The 24,378-nt window shown below is 36.9% G+C and overlaps 2 protein-coding genes across 4 annotated transcripts in view; both read right to left on the reverse strand.

Moving 5' to 3' along the window:
* Nucleotides 1-11,691: 11,691 nt before the first annotated feature.
* The window catches only part of LOC145688133 (uncharacterized), a 147,015-nt gene continuing 134,328 nt past the window's right edge, over nucleotides 11,692-24,378 (reverse strand). For 2 of the 3 annotated variants that reach the window (XM_081761921.1, XM_081761920.1), the window contains one exon: nucleotides 11,692-13,092. In XM_081761921.1, coding sequence (XP_081618047.1) covers nucleotides 13,021-13,092 — 72 coding nt within the window. In that variant the 3' untranslated portion in view covers nucleotides 11,692-13,020. Of the gene's footprint in view, nucleotides 13,093-16,911; nucleotides 17,035-24,378 lie in introns of all 3 variants that reach the window. The other variant, XR_014131845.1, reaches the window with a different exon arrangement.
* LOC145688134 (uncharacterized) lies at nucleotides 16,971-21,464 on the reverse strand. The gene has a single exon (XM_081761922.1). It carries the CDS (start codon nucleotides 21,422-21,424, stop codon nucleotides 20,804-20,806), a length of 621 nt encoding a protein of 206 aa, XP_081618048.1. The 5' UTR covers nucleotides 21,425-21,464; the 3' UTR covers nucleotides 16,971-20,803.

Below are 24,378 nucleotides of genomic sequence, written 5' to 3' on the forward strand. Positions count from 1 at the left end.
CAGTTTCTGACTCAGAACCTACCTATTCTGCTTGAAGATGTGCCACTGAGGACACGACAGTGTATGTGGTTTATGCATGATGGCGCCCCTGCCCACTCATGTCACACCATCCGTGCATATCTGAACAAAACATTTCCACGCAGGTGGATAGGTCATGGTGGAAGACAAGCATGGCCCCCACGTTCACCCGACCTGAATCCCCTAGAATTTTTCCTGTGGGGTTACGTGAAGAGTCTCGTGTATACACGGCCCCTGCATGATGTTCAAGATCTTCGCCAGCGTGTATGAACTGCATTTGCCACATTACGGCAAACGCCAGCGATATTGGCACCAGTCAGAGAATCCTTACGCCATCGTGTAACTGTCTGTCTCGAAGAACAAGGAGGACATATTGAACAGCTGCTATAGAATGGCATTATGTTATGACCATGGTAAGTACAATACCTCTTGTTTTTACAGTACACTGGGTCTCATCTTCCATACGTGTTTTTTACGATCTGCACGTTTCATCACTAAGAGTGTTTAACAGTTTCTTTGCAGCCCCCATGCGCCGCCACTGTTCTGCAGTACGTGTGCATAATTGGATTCTTCGGATGGGATTTCCTTTGATATCTTTTCACCCGACATTTCTATTTCTCTGCATTAAAATGATACTGTATTTCAACATTCCACCTCTCATAGTGTCCCTACAGCGTAGCCATTGTTGCCTTTGTTCATTAACATTTGTTGCTGCATGTTCCATATAACATCCGATCCTACAGTTTGTCAGTGTAAATTGTTTACCTTTCTCCGCATTTCATTCACTTTCTTTATGCTTCCCCTGGCGCCGCCACTGTTTCGCCATCACTTATACATAATTGGATTCTTCGGATGGGATTTCCTTTGATATCTTTTGACCCGACATTCATATTTCTCACGATTACAAAGATACTGTATTCCTACAATCCGCCTCCCATAATGTCCCTACAGACTAGCCGTTGTTGCCTTTGTTCATTAACATTTGCTGTTGCATGTTCCAAGTAACATCCCCTCCTACAATTTTTCAGTGTAAATTGTTCACTTTTCTCCATGTTTCATTCACTTTCTTTGTGCCCCCCTCTAGCGCCGCCACTGTTTCGCCATTACTTATGCATAATTGGATTCTTCGGATGGGGTTTCCTTTGATATGTTTTGACCCGACATTCGTATTTCTCTCCGTTCTTGAGATATTGCAAATTGCCGCCTCGGAAGGTGACATTTCAGACGCCTCTAGCGTCCAAACGAAGCCGCATTCACCCAATGTTCATATGACATTTTTTGCTTGTTTTTACCTGTAGATTCATCTCCCGAATTTTCCGACATTCATGCACGACCACCCTGTATATATATATAGATAGATAGATAGATATAGATATATATATAGATAGATAGATAGATATAGATATATAGATAGATAGATAGATAGAGAGAGAGAGAGAGAGAGAGAGAGAGAGAGAGAGAATTATAAACGGAGGCCCAAAATAAACGGATGGTAATATGAGGAAAAGACAAATTTGTTTCTAAACATAAAAGGAACAGGGGGAAAAGTGGAAATAACTAATCGGCAACTAACTAATCACGACGGCGCCGTGGAGCTTTGTACAGGACCCACTTCTCATCACATGACAACACCTTGCCCAGAAATGGTTGCTTCCTCAGACGAGACAGCAAAGAGACACAGGTGTCTGCTCGTGTTGCCTTCTGGCCCGCAGTCAAATCATGTGGGACCATCGACTCAACTTGTAGTGCTTCCCAAGTTGATGGAGATGCTGTAGAATTGTTTCTCCACTCACACTGAATTTTAGGCCCAGTTCCTCACATGTCTGGCCACTGTTCGCCTCAATTGCTGCCTGAAGATCTTCATTTTGTACATGCGTTGGTATTCCGGCACGTGGTGCGTCTTCGAATGTTTTGTCATCGTCCTTAAACTTGTTCAACCACCGCTGCACTGTCCACGTAGTCAAGACACCCTCACCAAAGGCCTAGCATATCTTCCGTCCCGCTGCAGCGGCGTTTGACCCCAGTTGGAACTCGTACAGCATACATGCCCTTATGACGCTCTGTGGAGGTCCCATGTTCGCTCTGACCTTACGCAAGTTCACGGTGCAACTGAACTGCCACAACCAGGTAGTATGTTGTATAATACCCACACCAACAACTGACCTTCGCCTTATCTCCATTTGCATTCAACTCGCGGTGTGAGGAACAATTGAACAGACCTCCACAAAAAGCGGCACAACTTTCTTGGTTACCTTTATATTAGACAAGTTATAGCTATTTCCTCTATTATAACCATTTGATATATTACCACCTTATCTCTTATATACCCACCAGTGGCGGATCCAGAAGGAAGCGCAGGCCGCCTCAAGGGAAAATATAATCCTCTGTGTCAATTCCAAAGACCACAAAAGTGTACGTTTTGTCGAATATTCGACCAATAATAGGCTTTCAATATGTTGTTAGTATATACAAACTGGATAATATTCCCAAGCGTTACAGAGGGTAAAATTTTTCTCTCCCCCACCCCCTCCTTCGTTTCGGACCTTCGACCCTTTTTCGCAAGAATAAAGAGACATGTACAGCTCAGATGACGAGAAGAACCCTAAAACAGGGACAGCGGGGAAAGGTCAACGACACGGTCAAGTCCATTATCGGTTTTTGAGGTGTGGTCTATACTTACATGTCGTCTGCCACTCCGGGTAAAGTTGTAAGTGTGCTATTCCGTGGTGTCATTTGAAACCCCCGTGCGAAAAGTGGTCGAGCCCATACCTACGTCACACTACTTCTGTTAGGGTTCTTCTGGTCATCTGTGAGCTGTATAAACCTTCCGTGGCTTAGTGACTCACCCTCGATCGACCACACGCGCCCCCTCAGATTTTCTTTTTTTTTTTTTCAATTTTAGATTTAGGCCTGGAAATGTTTCTTCCATGTTTTTCGATTTTCTACTTCCTCTTTTAACTCCCAATATTTTCTTCTGTTTCTAAAATCATCAATCAACTGTGTTCTTCTTCTTCCTAGTCCTCGCTTTCCTTCCATCTTTCCTTCCATGGCGGTATGAAGATACTAGACCTCACTAACAATAGAGCATATTATTGGTCTAATATACTGACACAAAGATATTTTAGTCATCTCATCTCAAAATTACATAAAATAAATAAATTTTCTCTTGTATTCTTCAATAGAAAATATACACGGTGAGTCAAAAGTCCTTGGACACCTGCATAACTTTGAAAATCGACGGGAAAAGTAAAAAGTGATGATGGGAACAGAGGTTTGATGAGAGGCCGCAACTTTTGGAGCGTATGTCATTCATGGCCGCCATCTTGATATCCGCCATTTTGGATTCAAGTCATTTTTTTTTTAAATGGGAAGGGGATGTATGACACATCAAATAACACTGGCTAGAGCTCAGGAATTTAGTGGTGTAATTTTTTTTTATCTTGTACAGTTTAGAAGTTATTAATCTTCAAAGTGGGAAATTACCTTGATACTGAATGCTACAACACATGTTCTACGTGTTGTCCATCCCGTGCAATGCACAACTGTAGTCGCCGCAACCACTCTGACTGCACACGGAGGAGAATGTCTCCTGAAATTTGGTCACAGGCTTGTTGGATGCATTCCTCCAGGTGTCTCAAATCACGGCTTGTCTCAGCATACACTATCTGCTTAAGATGTCCCCATAGATAAAAATCAAGGGGCGTTAAGTCAGGGGATCTGGGCGGCCACTCCACGGGACCACGGCGAGCAATCCACTTCCCTGGCAGTTGTTCATTTAATCATTCACGGACACCAAATCCATAGTGTGCAGGGGCTCCATCGTGCTGAAAATAAAATGGGAAAATGCCGTCAGCGTTCAATGTAGCAGGGAACACAAGGTCCTGCAGCAGTATCAGATACTGTGGTGCAGTTAAGGTGTTGTAAATGAAAAATTGCCCAATGATGCGGGTTTCCCATATGCCACACCACACCATCACCTTCGCTGGACTATGTTCTCGACTTGGATCAACCCAGTTCGGATTTGCGTCACACCAGTATCGACAATTATGTCGATCAACCTCCCCGTTCAAAGTGAAATACGCCTCGTCGCTGAACAGTATGCCCTTGGCAAACGCAGTATCCAGTTCGTGTTGTTCAGTAGCCCACATGCAGAACTCCAACCGGCGATCAGAGCCATCCTCGTTCAGTTTATGTTGCAGTGCAGCTTGTAAGGGTGCCATTGATTGGCGTGCAATATCCGGACAACGGAGGATTGGCTTATTGCACATGCTAGGGACACACGACGGGTACTTCGTTTAGGACTTTTCACAAACGACGCAACAACCGCCGTTGCAGTTTCCTCAATGGTGGCAGTCTTTGGTCGCCCACTACGTGCCCTAACTTGAACAGAGCCCGTCTCCCGGAATTTGGTGATCACGTGAGCCACCGTGCTGTGCGATACCGGTTCTCTGTCTGGGTGCCGTCTGTTGTAGTCAGCTGCTATTGTTCGGTAGCTGGGTTCCCCTGATGTAAGGTTGATTTCGATCTTCTGTTCACATGTCAGACCCATTTTAGGTCACCTGGAACAAAGAGAGAACTGGGTCAGTATCAAGGTAATTTCCCCCCTTTGAACATTAATAACTTCTAAACTGTACAAGATAGAAAAAACAAATTACAACACTAAATTTCTGAGCTCAAGCTAGTGTTATTTGATGTGTCATACACCCCCCTTCCTATTTAAAAAAAAATGACTTGAATCCAAAATGACGGATTTCAAGATGGCGGTCATGAATGACATACACTCCAAAAGTTGCGGCCTCTCATCAAACCTCTGTTCCCATAATCACTTTTTTTTTTACTTTTCCCGTCGATTTTCAAACTTACGCAGGTGTCCAAAGACTTTTGACTCACCCTGTATTTATTTTATGTAATTTCGAGATGACTAAAATATATTTGTGTCAATAAATTAGACTAATAATATGCTCTCACACTATTGTTAGTACAAACAAGCTAATATTCCCAAGTGTAACTGCGGATAATCTACCCCTCTCCTTAAAAAGAAAAGTATATCCTTTTGCGTAAGAATGAAGAGATATAAAGCTTCCATAGCCAAGAAATAAATAGATGGTTGTCCAGCACATAATGCTGCCATCTGTAAGAAAGAGTTAAAAAGTTCTATTTCCGAAAATCTGGATCGAGAGAAGTTCCAAAGCACAATTTCCTCCGAGGGCTCCCGACTTGACTTGTATTGACTATTTTTTCTGGGTCCGAATTAACGATCTCGTTTATATCAACAAATCAACAATTCGAACGTAAAACAAAGTATTACAACCGCATTCCGGAACATCAACATGGCCAAGCTTGAAGCTGTTGCTCACAATTTTGTGCAGCGAATAAATCGCTATATTGCTGTTCGTGGACATCACTGAGCATTTGAGATCGATGCAGAGATGGAGTGGGTCACTGGGTCAAGTTTTCTAAGTGGGTCAGTGAGTCAACAGCATGTGACCCACTGCGACCCACCGACTCAGTATGATCTACCGACCCACTCTGCTCACTGCATTGTAGACAGTATCTTCTGAAGGCTGATAAATTTGTCTTCGTTTTACTTTCAAGACCTTCATTTCCCTTCCTTTTCCACTTGTTTCTGTCTACTTACCTGAGGTAAGTATATCTAACCAAGTGAAAAAAATGAACTTCAGACACTTTTGGATATTGATATTTTTAATTGTAATAATATCAATAGGACTTATACTACTACTTCGCTTTCGAGACCTGAGAGTTTTTAGAGGAGCTAACTACTGGAAAAAATACATTTTTGAATCACTGTAATACATAAATTATTATATAAAAATTGAATATAAGTAGGTGTACCTGATCATCACGGTCAAATTGCAAAGTCAAATGAAATTACTTTTGGTATATAGTTAGGCCTTAATCCGAACTGGTATGTTATATTGCTTTCATTATACATAATATCCTAAGGAGGTAGTGAGGATCCGAATTTTTGCGGAAAAAAATGAGTATCTCGCACGCCGTTAAACTTACGGAGCTGAAACTGAGTGTATTAACTCTTTATTGAAAATAAACAGAATGTGTCCTAGCATTTTTATAAATTCTCCTTTATTCCACTTTCTATAAATGGAAAATTGGTAGAGAGTTGGTTTGTAAAAATTATCGAAAACGATCGATGTTATTTAAGAAAAAAATCAAACAAAAAAAATACAGTGCTTGGCTTCATATACCCATTGCTTTCCACTATAATAATTGCTGAAGCTTATGTTTATTATTTGGAGCGCTTACAGCACAGGGCAATCAACCCATAAAGTTGAGAAAAATAGGCTTAATTACACGAAAATTTGTACTGTAAGCTTAATTACATGGAAATTTTAAGTTTGGATTGTACGTATAATTATATGGAAAATTTTACACTTTTTTTCCCCCTTTACGTTGGTCTACTTACCTTGATTTGGAACTTTCAAATTTCATCCTTTTTTCCACTGAAAAGTATCGATAATTCAACAAGGAAATAATTATACTATAATAATTTAATTGAAATTCATCGTAATTTGGCACATGGCAAACATCAGTGTGGTAATTGAAGGGGAAGAAGGAGGGAAATTACCATTCACCTCTCAACACTTTCCAGGAACCTCGTTCCCTTTCGCTTTCTAGACGGGGGAGGGAACTTGGTAATGGCATCAAACCTTCATGTGTAATTACAAAAATTAAATTTATAAACAAATAAGAAATCATCAGTTTATCAGGCTTTAATTGATAATTTATTCACAAGATTCCCTATTAAAGGCGCGGTAGATGAAGTTTCTGTTCTCCATGAGTCGACATTGCCAACTGACATGGTCGATATGGAAAAGATGTATGGTGATAGAGAGATTATACTTCTTGCTGAGTATTTCAAAACAGACCAAGAAAAAACGTTATCAGACTTAAGTCTAACAAGCAGATTGTCGATGAGGAGTATTATCAATTTCCACAACAGAGTGCGAATGGGGATTTCCCCTTATGAATTTACAGATACTGATATTAGAAATAGACTAAGTGCTCAAACATTGTCTAACTTGTTGTTCGTCAATGTTAATGGCCCACCGCTAGACAAGCTCAAAGTAGACGAGCTAGTTATTTCTTGGTTGAAGGATGGACATCATTCCGCTGCGGATGATTTACCACGAAAAAGTTACCAACAGGAAATAAACCCGATTCCAGATTTAAGGTGGAAAATTATGAGTTATGGAAAATGTATACTTGTATTACTAATGGCTTATTTGTGTACACAAATTACAATTCATTCATATTGGCAAAAGAAGAATGGGCAGAGTAGATCACGAACCTCCATGGCCATCTTGAAACCTGTGATTTGCCAATATGTGAAACGGCCACCGTTTGCATTGTCTATCTTTCCATATTTTTACGATTCAATAGTTTATTTGATATATTTCTAACATAGCATATCCCTTCTCCCAAATTTGGCCCCAAACCCGTCCGTTTCTTATGGCGCTAAGCCGCTATAACTTTGCAAATACACATATTTTCACATCCTCTATCAGGTGCACTGTGTCTCATTCCGCAACTCGATTAATCCATTTGGACCCTTTACTTGTAAGCCTTCACCTTCCGCAAAAAGTAATTTCAGGGTTGGCTGCCTGGTCCTGCAAGAGATTCCACTGCTGAAGTCGAGATCCAAGAAGTTGAGATTTACTCCTAGGTAAATCCAAATCCCTGATAAGATCATTCAATTCCGACTGAGTAATGAGGTGAGGTGGTTGTTGAGCTGAATCAGATGAACACATTTTATCATCGATGGGCATATCATCATTTGATTGTCCAGGCTTTGGCTTCAGGTCTTTCAAATCCGGTTCTGGCTGCAAAGTATAAGTTTCTGGAGGCACTGGAACTGCCAAAGATTCATTGTGAGGAACTTGTCTTAGAGCTGAAGGGATATTAGGATACTGAATTGTATGCTTACTTTCGCTAGAGACCCGATGGTGGAAATCATACAAAAGAATCTGAGAGATGACAGTGAAGTTCGCGTCAAACCATGGGAACAGCAAATGGCATTGATTTACGGAATCTTTTGAGCCATTTTGTCAAGCTACTGTAATAAGTAGTGCAGCAAACTTTAGGAGCCCAATCCTGATGGACTACTTCGTAATCATAGTAAAATTTATAAGCAGTTTTAAGAAGCGGAGAAAGGAGTTTTCGTTACGCCTTTAAAGTAAATTCCCTGCAAACATAAGAGAAGCTATCGGGATGATTTTTCCACTCGCGTGGCATAATTAAAGAGTAAATCAATGCTTGATATTAATCACAACTCCCACTTGCGTATTGTAATTCACTTGAACAGCGCCAGAGTAGAAAAATATCTACCGTCTTACATAATTTCAACAATTTGGAAAAACATAATTCCCTCCTAGCAACCAACAAGTTGTCTCTACGATCAATAAAGATGTCATGGGGAAAGGTAAGGATTACAGTACATGACTAACGTAAGTTTAAACTTGTCAAAACATAAAACTGTGTGCAAGCGCGAGGTATAGAGCGCGCAAACGTGGTACAGTGAATCCCCCGAATTTCTGGGTGTTTTGGGGAGGATGAGGGGAGATGGAATATCGCAGTGTAAAATTTGGGGGGGGGATCGATCATTTTTACTGGTTTTTACAATTTAAGGGCGCAAATCCCTCCAAATTTATCTCCTTTCTGTTAGAACTTTTCACCTCTCTAGTCCCTCAGTAGAAATGTACAGGCTAAAATAATAATACTTTTCATCCCTCCGAATTTTTGCTATCCAAGTTTAACATGACTAATTGTATATTGTTTCGATAATGATGGAAGTAAATTTAAAACAATAAAAGCTAGTACATGTGAAAGTAATATCTGTATCAGAACCCAATACGTGCGGTATGTACAAAGCCAGACACTGCATATGCTTGTAGTAAGCTAAGTCAGTTCAATAACTGCTACGACAAAACACACTGGTTAGAAGCAAATAGTGTTAAAATATATAGTAAGAACGATAGACTACGGTCTACACTATCAGAAAAGTGGGGATAACAATGTTTGCATATGCTGACTGGGTAGGTGATGTAAGACAGAAAATCATACACAAGTTTTGTTGTAAAGTTCGGAAACTACTGTAAATTTGGAGTCAAGGAAACAAGCTATTGTGTATTCTAGTACTGAGGCAGAATATTACAGTTTAGGATATATGCAACAAAAGAGCAAAGTTCATCAGTAACTTCTTAGGTGAGATATGGGGATTCGGCTCACAAATTACTTTGTATAATCAGAATACTCAAAAGATTTGTTGAAAATGGTCAACAGCGTAGACGAACCAAACATATTGATGTAAGTCAGTTTGTAAGAGATGCTATGGAACAGTATTTTTTATTTATTTATTTATTTGTTTGTTTGTTTAGCGACTCTTTCAGTAGCTAGGCTATATGAGACTTGGACCTACAAATTAACGTGGGATCTGAACATGAGCTCCCACCGGCATCAAACCTGGGTCTCCCTGCTGTAGAACAGGGTGTAATACATATTTAATATAAACAAATGATATGGTAGCAGATATAATAACTAAATCTCTCTCGAAATGCAAACATAATAAATATATTAACCAGTTAGGTTTATAAGGTAATGGTTAAGTACCCACATATTTGAATAAGGGTAAGGGTTAAAATACGTAATCATATTATTTGTACTCAAATATGTGGCATCTTGTAATATGAAGGAAGAATTGATCATACATTTGCAAGGCTAAATTTGTTATACATACTACTTCTCTCTTTTTTATGTTTGAGTGTGCCCTTTTTCTTGGAGTGCCGCTGCTGAAGTAATAAAGAAATTATTTATTAAGCTAAAAGTGACTTTATATGTCCAACCTTATAAATGTAACAATTTAGTATGCGAATCCCCATTTTTGTCAGTCAATGACTACTTCACTACTCGCATCCCAGTATTCAACACTGGAATACAATATCAAATACTGATTTTTAGTATTGGAAGAATTCTTGTATGTCTGGACGTTAAAAAATATACGGAATTTCAACAGAAATGGTGGTTAAAAGCGAATTGATTCTGAACAAAATATTTGCTGTGTTAAAACTGTTTCTTCAAACTGATTATATTCATAATCTTCAGTTTTCATAATCCCAGTAATATCTTATGTCCACAACACATTCTTCATGTTCTATTCATACTTAAACCTTTCTGATTTTCACCGTATCCCCCAAACAGCAAAACAAGGAACAACAATGTTTATAACAGATTGAAAATGAAATGAAATCTAGGTTTTACGTCCCACGTTTATACCAGCTAGGCTAAAGGAGACTACGATGACGAGAAATGAATGAAATGGTGGAATGAAGAAAGTGGAAGGAAACGGGAGAACCCCGAGAAAACCTAAACACAATGTGTTTGTTCACCACAAAGCTCACTTGGCGCGAGCAGGGATCGAACCAAGGACTCCATGCACCAGAGATAAACGCTCTAACACTGAGCAGCCGCGACCCTCTCAAAACACATTGAAATTACATCATTTGTAGTTTTCAGGTCATTCATGAAGGATACCCAAATTATTTTAATCAGATATTACAGGGTATCACGTTTTGAACCATTTAATATATGTAAGTTGTGATTACGGAGTAAAGCACCAAGATCATTCAGCTTGTTGGTTGCCGAAATAACCGAGATATGTCTGAGAAGTTCTATAATTTACATCATGATAGGCAAACAATCCTATAATGCTATGAGTCAATTTGCAAAATTCCAAGAGACAGGAAACTTGTATAACAAACTAAGTGCTCGGCCAAGCAGTACCATAACAATACCAACATTGGAGTTTCAGAGTCGCATAGGAGCCCGAAGATGATTTGCTGCATGTTTATGCAAATAAGTATACCTAAAAGTAGCACTCGCAGTGTCCGGAAGTGGCATAAGAGCCATCACTTTCGTGGGCACGTGGTAAATACTCACGCCTGTGACAAGTGCATATAATTTTCAATGGACATTGGAATATAAGGCAGATGTGACACTCCCATCCTAAGAATTGTTCTATAAAAAACAGTAAGGAGCAGGTGCCGATTGATTAATGGTTTATTGTTGAATATGCTAAAATGGAATTGTTCGTCCATTTTTCAGACACCAATACATGTGAAACAGCATGTTCGATTCTGAAACTGCTTAGCCTGCAAACAGAAATAGAATATCGAATCTGGTTTCAAAACGACGGCGCACCGACTGTCATTTGAACGTGAATTCTGTCCGTAATTTTCAGGAATCGATTCCATTCTGGAGGTAGTGTTGAGTGGCTTCACTGCGCCAAGACTAGAACTACCTGACATTTTTCCCCCGCAGAATATCTAAGACCGCGGTTTACGCTGAAATATTGATGATCTCCAACACTTCACACCTAGAGTTAGCCATGATTATCAGCTGATTAATCCCACCATCACCTGAGTGTTAATGGAATAGCATCTGAGACTAGAACTATAAGTTACGAATAGCTGGTATAATTTAAACATGTTCTGTAACACTTACTATTTCAAACTTCGGGAAACCTTGTATTTCAACAAAATAAAATCCTTTCCTTACATAACCTTAAAAAAAAAAAAAAAAAAAATCAAACTTAGAACATGGGATCACCGAAGGATTTACATTTTTGCATAAATACAGTGATAATTTTTTACGACTTTATTTAGTTAACTGTATATACAAAACAAATTTAGAATGATGAAATTACAAAATTTACAAAGGCATTACAATCTATTTGATACAACTTGTCCTTTCTGACAGTTGCTGTACTCTGTTTTTTACTTCCTGCACGTGGTCATAACAATCAGGCCAGAAGAACTGTTTCTATGGCAACAGCACCTTCAGCTAATTATAGTGGCTTATTTCTCTCGCTCTGAAATGTAAACATTCCACCCTTTCCGCGCGTTGCCAATTTGAATATAAACAAAAGCACATTGTTTTAGTCGAATGTCAACTTGAGTAGCGGACCTGCTGGTTATTGAGAGCATTCTTTTTAGTTCTCTTTTGTGTCATTTAATTCTATAGAATTCAGATTAACTTGCAGTGAATAATTTCGTGTTTCAATACCCGACGCACAAGCTAGCAACACAGCACTGAGCACCACGTGCGCGCAGCGAGCTGCCAGAAAGGACAAGTAGTATCAATTACAGTAAAGTATTGTCCAGTTACAAAATGATTTAACCAACACATGTGTATGAATCTTTTCTGTCTAACAGTTATTATAATTTTATCTAAATGAAAAAAAAATATGAATAAGCAATTCTTGTGTTAAGGCTCAAAGGCAAGAACATATTCTTAACACATACTTCAGATTAAAAATTACACAATACATGTAAGGCTTTATAAAACGTGCGTGTGAATTTAAACATATAACCGTTATTCAATATTGAACACAAAGGAGATGTTCCGAAAGTTCCCAATTTCCCCTTTTGCGTTGCGCGCATACTATTTGGTTTGGGGAGAGGTTGTGGCCTAAGAATAGCATTTACAAAAAATGGTAGCCATAGGTCAGCGGGAACATGGCCAAATGTGGGTCAACAATACAATGGAAAGCTCATAAGGAGCGCATATGTCAAAAACATGTGCGCCTTATGGCATCTCCATTGTATTGTTGACCCATTTTTGGTCATGTTCGCGCTGACCTATGGCTACCATTGTTTATATGTGCAGGTCTTAGACCACGACCTCTTCCCACAACAAATTCTATGCGCGCGACGCAAACGGGAAAATTGGGCACTTTTGGAACAGCTCCTTTTAACACATACTTTACACTAAAAATTATTACCTGATGGCTTTCTTAATATGTGTGAGTTTAATCAGAAAAGCCAGTATTCAATATTGAACACAAATTTTAAACAAAATAAAAAGCTAGCGCTAAAACTTTTCAGTTAGCAATGGCCACTATTAATTAGAACAATTATAAAATACACAAATAACAGCGGGTAAATGAATGGCTTCTAATCAAGACAGCTTTCAATTCTCTAGTTGTTTAGCAGCTGCAGCTTCAATCTCGTCAAACTCTCCAGTCCTTTGCCCTTGACCGATCTGAAACAAGAAATGAGAGTTATATACTTACTGTGCGGTCCATCTACATGCATTCTAAATCCTAATACCACATACAAGTTAATCAAAATTTCTTCAAGTGAAAACTAACTTTATTAGCCATTTGCATGCATTGTATATACTGGACCATTATTTTAAAACGTTCTTATAACTTTTAACCTAACAAAAATTGCTGAACTTATGTGGACATTATGAATTGACAGGAATTATTGTTTGATACAAACTACAATACCACCAAATTAACACTGATGCCGACCCAACAAAAGTTGTATTTTTCAAATGGCATTACGTCAGATTATTACATATTCTAAATAAACATATTAAACTAAAACTTATAATAACACATTTATCGAAGGACGCTATAATAATCACAAAAATAGATAAATATCCAAAAGATTTCAAGGTCTCTACAACAGTAAGAACGTGAGACTGTTTTGGCAATACACTTCGAAAGTACCTTGATGTTTAATATTATGACCACGATACGAGTTATTTCTAGCAAGTAGGAACAAAGAAGGGATTGAATATTTGATTTTTTAGAAAGGTTTCACTTTAAAAAGTGCTTGGATAACTAACATATCTTATCACATAGATGTCTTTCATCATATGTAAACATCATAATGCCGTTTACAGCAACCTGATATCTCTAACAGTTCCAGAGATATGATGAATATAAGTAGACTTTCCAACACTGCTTAAAAGTAAACGATTCTGTAAAATAGTTCTAATTACAACTATAAAAACTATTGGCGTAATGCTATAGAATTAGAATACAAAACCATTTTAACAATATTCCGCAACTATGTCATTTTAAGCAGTATAGCAAACTTTTAACGATGTATCCGGAACATTTTGAGATGTCAAATTCCTATAAACGGCATTATGATCTTTACGTATATTTAAAACCATTTATGTGATTGGATGTGATACATATGTATCAAAGCACTTTTCTGATATAAAACATTTTCAATCCCTTATAACTTTGTTTCTACTTGTAAGAAATACCGCCGTATTAAGGTCATAGCATTCGACACTAAGGTAATTCGATATGCATTGACACATCTGTCTCCATTACATTCTTACAATTGTAGAAGCATCCAAAAATTTGGATTTTTATGGATGTTTGTACTATTGTAGCGTCCTAGTTTGTAACACTGAATAATAAATGAGATATTCCCAAATTTTCGTTTAACATGTAGATTTAAAATACATAATAACCTGACGTGCTGAAATTAAAAAAAAAAAAAACTATGTTAGGTTGGCAACACTATTAATCTGGTGGTATTGTAGAATATGTCAGACAATGTCCCCTGTTGGTATTTGCAGGGAACAAAATTTCAGCAATTTAATCTATTATTTTAAAAATTATATGGGCGTTTATGTATATTGAACATATAAAAATTATAAAACTGAGTATAACGAACCTTGTGTATGAGAAGGTCAAGAACACTATTCACGTTGTCGTATGTACAAGTGTGCCTGAATGGCGGCCATCTTTGTTGTCAGTTGAGTGCCATTATTTGCATTTGCAAGAGTTTACAAAAACTAGTTACTCAAAACGTACGCTTTTACCATGTCCTCACTTTTTTCTCCATGTAATATCAGTCATGATTTTTTTGCAATAGTTTATTCACATTCAGAATTACTTTGTGGCCTAAGCAGCAATTTTTAGCACTTTGTCCTGCTGAGATATTACGTCCCAAACATTGCATCAAAATCACAAACTTCAATTTTCGGACCCCCATAAATCTACGATGCCAGTAGTATCATAGCTGTGCATATTTATGCACTCTCTTTATGTGCAATAGTAATCAGCACAAAACTTATGAACCCCTCACTTTATGCCACTCCAAATTACAGCCACTTTAAAAGTGGACTTTTCTGTACTTTTTCTAGTGATTATGCATTGGTTTGCAACCCTGCATATTTATTTAGAAGCAAGAGTATATGTTCTCCGTGTACCTCAGTCTCTCCTCCAAACATTCGTTTTTGTTTGGCGTTCGTCTGATTCATATGTCCTGAGCAACTGTAGTTTTGGTAAATGCTTGCAAATGCAAAAAATTGACACTCCACCGACAACAAAGATGGCCGCCATTCAGGAACACTTGTACATACAACAACATGAATAGTGTTCTTGACCTTCTCATACACAAGGTTCGTTACACTCAAAAGTTTTATAATTTTTGGAGGTGGTCGAGCAACCACCTCTGGACCACTTCGTATGGATTGACCCTTTTACAAATTCATGATAATTTAACTTAAATTATAAACATTTTTATTCCACGTCCAGGACCACGAATAAATTAATAAATTCGTAGGTGATCCCACCCCTGAGCAAGTGACAAAGCTGTCCGTGCAAGAGACATTGCGATCTCAAATCCATTCCACAGTAATTAATCAACTGCCCCGAGACTTGGTGATCGAGTACGCGAATTTCAGTGGAAATTGTAATATCGAAGTTAAATGGGAGATCGATCGGAATAAGTGATATCCGTGGGATACTTGTTTCTCCCTTTTCTGTTAAGATAGTCGTTTCATTTATACTGTCCAGTATTTATTGAATTCAACAACCTTCTAGAAGGTTCTATAGAGTTCTTTTCATTTCTACAAATTTCCAGAAGGTTCTATCGACACAGCTCTTACTAGATTCTAAAAAAATTTCCAGGAAATTCTAAAGAATAGTATTAGTATTATTCGACTAAATTTGTGCTTAAATGTCATTTGGATTGTCATTAATCAGCTTAGATATTACGCCCCAATCTTGGTCATTTTGGGCATTTTATTTTTCACTTCTTCTCAACTCCATGCCGACGACATTAGAAGTGTCATTATTCAACTCAGCGATTCCGGAAACTATGGAAGTGACAATAATAATGGTCGTTTTTAATCATTTTTCCATGTCACTCCCCCCTTCCACCACTAGGACTGCTAGGGGATTTTACTCCTATGTTATTTTCCTTCCACATTGTGAGTTATACGTATCCCAGTTTGGTTGAAATTACTTCAGGTATTCCAGAGTTATATATTTCATTTTCTTTCTTTTACTTTTATATACATGGTTGTGTCAATTTATCTTGATAAGCCCTTGTAACTTTAAACCAACAAACAAATTACACTGAAATTTTGCACAGGCAAATATCTGCAGGGGGACATTGTCTGGCATCCTGTGAGATACCACAAGGTTAACAGTACTGCCAATTCAACAGTTCTATATTTTTGAATGGCACCACATCAGGTTGTTACGTATTTCGAATTTGCATGTTAAACAAAAACTTACAGTGTTACAAACTGAGAACGCTACAATATCACAAACATCCAACTCTTGGTGGCCTCTACAACAGTAATAGCAAAAGTAAGACAAATGCGACAATGCACGTCCAAAGTACTTTAATATCTAGTGCTATGATGGTATCACGAATTTCAAATGAGCAAGAATAAAGTTAAAAGGGACTGAAAATTTATTTTGTTTCAAAACCTTTATTTCGAAAAACTGCTCAGATAAGTACCTCGTTCAGTTCTATAAATGATTTTTCAATAGATATGAAGATCACAATGCAGTTCACAGCAATTCGGTATTTCAAACCGTTCTGGAAATACGGTAAAAACTGTTAAAGTTTACAACATTTTGTCCATCCGTGGTAAAACAATGCTTACTGGCAACTTTCTCGCCGTATCCCGATTTACAACGTCACAGAACTAGTGCACAATGTTTACAAATAATCACCAAGTACATTGTCCGACTACTAATAACGTATGAAATTACTTAATAACGAAGTCACTTTGCAACACTTCACTACTTACGATCTCCACGGAAAACGGACATTTGCTGACAATAGCGTCGCAGTTTTGCAAAACCACTGTTCACAATAGTAGAGGGATATGAGAGAACACTTCCTCTTCTAACCGCTCTGGTACTCACATAATCTAGGAGTTCGGAATACCATTTAATTATTTTTATGTACTCTTACTGGCTATGATATATAAAGCATATTTATAAAATAACTTATCAAATATTAGAATGCTACAGTTTCCCATAGAACTAAATATTGAAAAGGTTGTGTACTTCCTCCAAATATGAACTAAGAATTTACATAATAAAACACTTTTTCGGTAAGATACAAGGTATTTAATTATATATTTTACATCTCTTTAAAAAAAATGACCGAATTTGTGTCTATGAGCTTGTTAAAAAGATTAAGCAAGTTAAACAAGTTAAATAGCTAATTTAATAAAGGGCCTATCCGGTTTGCCATAAGCACCAGACTCGTTCACGTGATCAAGTCAAAAGTCACATTGCGTGCTAAATCGAGTTTGGAGATTCAAAATCAAGATGTGAGATATTTTAAGCACATAGCCTTCGCGCGGGGCACCCTGGGCAATTCAAAGAAGATTAATATACTTCATCATTATTGTCCATTTTAGTCAAACAACTTGACTTTTGACAATGTTCTATTCATATTTACCTTACGTGCTATACATCGTATTTAAGCTTTGCATCATGTCTTTGCAATACGCTTTCAATTAGCCTTCTCCTTATTACAGTTTTTGAGATAAGTGGAAGAACTGTTTTCATTGATTTTCCATTGACAATAATATTAATGTTTCGTGCTTTTTTTTAAGTATGTTCTATCCACTTTAGGACAATTTGCTTTTCTAATATAGAATCTGCATAGTCTTTTCTACATTTAAGTTGAACTTCAGCCATCTCCCCCAAAGTCTGTTTACATCATTGAAACTGGAGAGGCCTTTTATTAAACTTTCATACATAAAATCAGTCGCGTCCTTATCCGCTCCCTTCGAGTTCGAAAGATTTACATTGATCTTGCCAAACCTATTGGTTGTTTGCTATGTAGCTGCTGTTGAAAGACGTATGCAGTGTACGGATTACATTGACCTAACACCCAGCTAATCAAACTAGGCAACTGTCGTTCGGTAAAGACTATAATTTATTTTTGCCATACATAATTCAAGTGATTTACAAATGGCAAGCCAATAAATAGATGCTGCGGCTTTAGTAGCTCTCCACAACAATATGGCAACAACGTCTAGCAAACAGTTGTCTATTGTACTCAAAGTCGATCAAAATAAATTAATTAGTTGTGCATGTATTTTTTTCACTTGTAATCCGTGCATTTTATGTTCCCTTGGTGGCTTCTTTACAACTAGTTGCTCGTACCATTATTTTAACAGAAGAGCCCGATTACACGATGGAGCCGCGATGGCTCAGTGGTAGAGCGTTTACCCCTGGTGCATAGGGTCCCGGAACGATCACTGATCCGGGATTCAAACCCTGCTCTCGCCAAGTGAAGTTCGTGGTGGACAAACACCGTGTGCATGGATTTCCTCGGGGTTCTCCCACTTTATCCCACTATTCATTCCACCATTTCACACATTTCTCATTACAGTCTCAATTAGCCTAGCCGGCATAACGGTGGGATGTAAAACTCAAAGATTTTCTTTTTCTTTTTTTCGATTACACCATCTAAATTCTGCTTGGCGTGAATTACAACCAATATGTGTAATCACTTATTGCTTTAACTCAGTGGTTCCCAACCTAGGGGCGCCCCACTAGACGGGTGTTAAGAGCGAGCAAAGGGGGCACAAGCTACGGGGCAGAAATAAACTGTAAATTATGAATAAAGCACTGTTTGCAATACCCATTTAAAATGAGTTCTTCCAATTTAGCGTTTCTATTTTCTATAAAATGTTTGAGTTACAGTAGACTCCGATTACCCGAGGTAACTGGGACAAAGCCTACCTCGGACACGTAAAAACTCGAATAATACGGAGATCAACTGTTATTAGGTACAGTAGTAAGTACTGTAAATGACTTAATACAGAAATTATTAACTACAGTATACTAAAACATATTTTAAAAAATTACATAATAGAGAACCATACAAAATTTACTTTTTGAAAAAGTCAGTGATCGTTTTCTGGGACATCTTTTGATCTCTCTTTGATGCTGCAATGTTACAGTGATACACAACGACAGACGGCTGATCCCAATTATTTGAGACTTACCGGTTCGGCAACAGCCAGTAAGCGTGCGATCTCCTTACAACAACTATAATCTGTATTTAAAAAAATGCTTTGGTTAATCCAGAGGCTCAGTTAGTCGGGACTCGGATAATCGCAAGTCTACTGTACTTATATTTGTATATTTATTTAATTATGCACATGAAAGCTCTGCTTTATAATATATGTATGTATTTACAGACTCATACGAACATTACGTTAGGTCTAAGCAAGATATTAGGAAAAACGACCTCAATATTTCTTGAATAGTTATTTTTAAACATTACAAAAGCTACAAAAAACTGAATCCAGTGACAAAATACATTTGAAACTAACTAACTCTATGGCCTATGGAACCCGGAGGTTCAATGCCGCTTTCACAAAAGCTTTCCACTGACTTCTATCCTTAGCTAACTGCATCCAGTTTCTACTTTGTATTCCAATCTCTGCGAGATCCATCTTAATATTGTCCTCCCATCTGCGCCTAGGTCTTCCTAATGGTCGTTTTCCGATTGGTCTTCCACTTAAGACTTTGAAAGCGTTTCTACTTTCTTCCATTCTAGCTACATGACCCGCCCACCTAAGCCTCATAGACTTGATGACCCTAACAATGTTGGGTAAACCATATAAATTATGTAGTTCCTCGTTATGAAGTTTTCGCCATTCCCCATTCCCGTTCCTCTTGGGTCCGAATATTCGTTTGAACATATTCATTTGAAGATGTTCATACATTTCATTTAAATATATTTCTATTCAATTGAATTTGAATATTGAATTGAAGTGAAAAGAAGGAAAGTAGTATCATTGATACCAATCCTAACGCACTTTTCTCCTCAACCCCTAACTGCCAAAAATTACAAATCCACCACTAACCATTGAACTTTAAACAAAGAAGAATAGCACAAAATTTTTACACAATTTACAACTCCGAAGTAGAATGGGTATTGTACACTGCGCATTGGCTTTTATCACATGTAAATTGAATAGTGAAATCAATCTAGTTATAATAAAAACGAAATAATTATTTTAGATATTTTATATTTAATAAATCATGAAAAATTCTATAATTTGTGGAGAATTAAAACAATACCAAGAATTTGCTCGAAATGGAAATACAAGACATGATGAGTGTAAAGCATGCCGGAATAAAATGAGCAAACAAAATGATGAAACAGAAAAAATGGGTGCGTTTGCTTATCATGTTGTAAATCCTGAACAATTATCTGAAAAAGAATTTAGAGACTTACAAAACGAATTGAATGATATCAAACTAATGTTTTTAGAATTTTACATCGACTATAAGAATGGAAAAGCCGAACTTGATGAAAGAGCAAAATATCATCTTAATAAAATACACGAGCTGTGGAATAATGCATTACCCTATAAGAATTTAGACTACTATTTCAGTTTTAAGAACCATCATATCTTTATCAATTATATTAATAATAAGAAGTGGATTGATTATATAAATGCATTTTTGAAATGGAGAGTAAGGATGATGCCTTATTCAAATTGGGAGTAAAGCTAAATAAACATCTGTTTTATGACATTTAAAATCATAAAACTCTTACATCTAATTTAACTCTTCTATTCAATGTGTTTCTCTTTCTTGTCTACTCTTAGCATATTGATCATATAACTCTTTTAACTTGGGAATTAAATCTTCTTTCCTTTATTATATCTTATAATGGCCCCAAGCCAGAGTATGTATACCATCATTTAATATATATCTCTTGTCGTCATAAGCACTTAAAGCTATCTTGTTTTTTTCTACTGAGTATACATTATGCTTTTTACTACGAATATGATTTTGTATTCTATATAACTCTTTCTTTTCTAAAACACAGTTCTCATAATCCTCAAATGTTATATCTTTTATAATTACACTTTTCTTTATACCCTTTGCTTTTCTAATCGGTTTATCCTGATCTCCTTTGTTTTTAATAGCATACATTTTTGATTTTAGACCGACAAACCTCTCTATTACAACACCTTTTAATTCATCTTTAAATTTTCCTAATACCTTTTTATTAACTAATTTCAATCCATATTCATTGTTTTCTTTATAATCAGAGGTATCTAAATATTCATACATATATTTCATATCTTCGTAAAGGTCTTCCGTTTCTATATGTGCTATAACAGAATCAGTATCAGTTATTAACAACTTTACATTGTCTCCATATCTCTTTTTCAAAACATTGTAGTAAAAATCATACAAACATATTTTAGAGATATCTAGTACTGCCATTCCTACATAGATAGGTTTGTTAAATACAATTTTAGTTTTATACATATGAATAGCAGCTAAATTCTCAGAGAATATCGATCTATCTTTAAAGTTAGGTTTAGCTACTAAATCGTCTAACAAATTTTCATTATGTACTAATCTTACATTTATTCTTTTTATATTTTCCATAGTTTTACCAAAAACAGCATTATTAGCCAACTTGTAAAAATCCTTCTCAAATTCATTCTTTGCTTGTGACCGTATATTAGTATTTAGATCTATATATTTCTAACCAGGCTGATTGTTTAAAAGTTATTACCTTATGTATTTTCTTAAGCTTAATTCCTTGTGATAAATAGAATTTAAGGTTTTGATAGTGTAGTATATAATGCTCTTTATCATATAGAGTTGTCAATAACTTTGGAAGCTTTTTGTTATTAATGTAGTTTTCTGGAGCTAAGGGAAAATCTGAATGTTTATTATGGAGTTCCTTTGGATATTCTAAGTCGACTTCTAAAATATAACCATCTTCAGAATCATCTTTTGTTTCTAGTATTGTTTTCGCTAAGTGTTTCTCATTATACTTATTAACATATATCCATTGAAAACCACCATACGGCATGTGATGATTCATCGCCCAACCATACTCATTATTTGCATCCATGTAAGTTATATAAGAACTCTTTTTCTTCTTATCAAAGTTATCTAAGTATTTATTATTAGCAACTGCATATCGATTTGAACATCGAGAGATTCCACCTCTTATACCTTTCTCTATAAAAAGTAATTTGTCAGAGTCAGTCAATAATTCTAATTTTTGTTTCGTCATCTTTAACATTGCGTCCCAGAAAAACCCAGGACTAAGATCTATTCCAGACAACCTGATAGGAAACTCCCCTTCCTCCCACCACTCTCCAGTACGGAGGGGAAATCAAGCCGTTGACCTTCACAGGGAGGGAAGCTTTTCTAATAAACAAAATCGTGTACACACTAAATTCGTACGTCAATTCGCTCGCACCTGATGGCGAGAAAGCACTGACTGCTGTTTTTACCTGTCAACCCCGAATAACAAACAATTACTGTTTTCAATTGTTGTCTTTAAGAAAAGTATTTTTTACTATTTATGTATTAAAGTTTTGGCTTTAGTCCTATTTATTAAATTGCATTTCTAGAAATAAGAACTAATTCGTTATAAAGTTAATTTCCATCATTGTTTCACTTAAGAATCGGGAGAAAAAGCAAACCAATCCTGTCGACATTCTGTCTTTATTTACAATTTCAAGAAAGGTAATCTTCTGGCTGTCTGAGTATCGAGTGCGCAGACTATCGACCTGTGCAAATATTTTATGAATTTAGCGTGTGTGGTAACCATATTATATATATAATGTCGTGTGAAATTAGTGCATATTAAATTGTATTCTGTATCCATTATGTTTTGTATAGTTTATATTATCTGAAACAAATTTTAGTGCATATTAAATTGTAAATAATTGCGTATTTAGTGCTTTGTGAAGCGACAATTCATGATGCTTGCAGTAGTTCTGTGATAAAACATGAGCCCGGGACAGCGTTACGAAGTGGTGAGAAGCGTTGCATTTTGAATATCTTCCATGCTTTAAGAGAACAACACCCTAATTTAACTGTTGAAGAATTCGCCGACATGACTGGGAAACAGGCAAGTGTAGGAAAGGCAACTGTTTATAGAAGTAGGCGGGAGGCTAAATTTAATGAAAATAAATTAAGAAGTCTCAAAAATACGCGTACAAGTATTTCCCCTCTCGGAAAACTATGACGACTTCACGAAATCGGCAATTCGATCAAAGGTACATCAGGTCTTTTCCCGTAATGAATTGCCAGCGTTAAATAAAATTCTGATAGCTATAAATACCGATGATGAACTGCCCTGCTTTTCTCACTCAACTCTCCATAGACTGTTGAAAATAATGAAATTCAAGTATGTATAGCACCCATTAATTGCATTGACCTCCAGACAAGAGTTCTGTGAGAACTAAAAACTTTTGTTGGGGCCGTGGTGGCTCCGTTAAAGAGCGTTCACCTCTGGGGCATAAGGCCCTGGTTCGATCCCAGCTCGTGCTTAGTGGGCTTTGTGGTGGACAAGCACTGTTTTTGCAGATTTTCTCGGAGTTCTCCTGTTTCCTCCTACTTTTTTCTTTGCACTGTTTCATTCATTCTCGTCATCACAGTCTCCTTTAGCCTACCCGGCATAACTGCGATACGTAAAACTCAAAGATTTAATTTCATTTCCAAACATCTGTTACTCTCCCTCCCCCTCAACGGTCGTCAGGACTGTTGACAACTCCGTTTTTATTAAAATAGTCAAGTAACAATTCAAAAGTCAATTTCCTCTATTATCAATTGGCTTAACTCAAGGCCAACGAAAGGGCCGGGTGAGGATTGCAACCACACAAGGCGCCAAATTTTAGGGGATTTTAGGGGCGTCAAATTCACTATGATGGTTAAGCTCCAATATTATAATTTTGCTTGAAACGACAGACTCAGACATGGGCCTGTTCAAATTACATAGCATCTGCAGTTACTATTTCGTGTCAGGCTTCAATCAATCTGGTATTTTTTTTCTAAGTCCACCATAACAAATTTTCCCCCTTAATAAACTCAGAAGACTCCAATGTTGATGAATCTTGTATGTATGATGCTTTACCGTAAATTTATCGCCGCGTATTAATAAACAACAAACAAAAAAATATACTTTGCCACCATCACATCAGGTGCACGTACGAAGAGAAAAACGTAGGAAAATGATTTCATTGAAAAATAATTAATAGAAACCAGGGCATTTGCCTGAGTTGAGGCGCCCGGGGCGAGACGCATTTATTCACTATTATCAGTGTGTATACATATGGTTATTTTTCTTCTGGTTCTTTTTAATGTAAGAACACATGTATATAAGAGAGGAAACAAGAAGTTTTTATTATTATTATTATTATTATTATTATTATTATTATTATTATTTCAGGTTCTATTGTTATTATCTTAACGCA

This window comes from Thermobia domestica, chromosome 6 (genome assembly GCF_964235325.1).
Source record: "Thermobia domestica chromosome 6, izTheDome1.hap1.1, whole genome shotgun sequence".
Taxonomy (NCBI): Eukaryota; Metazoa; Arthropoda; class Insecta; order Zygentoma; family Lepismatidae; genus Thermobia; species Thermobia domestica.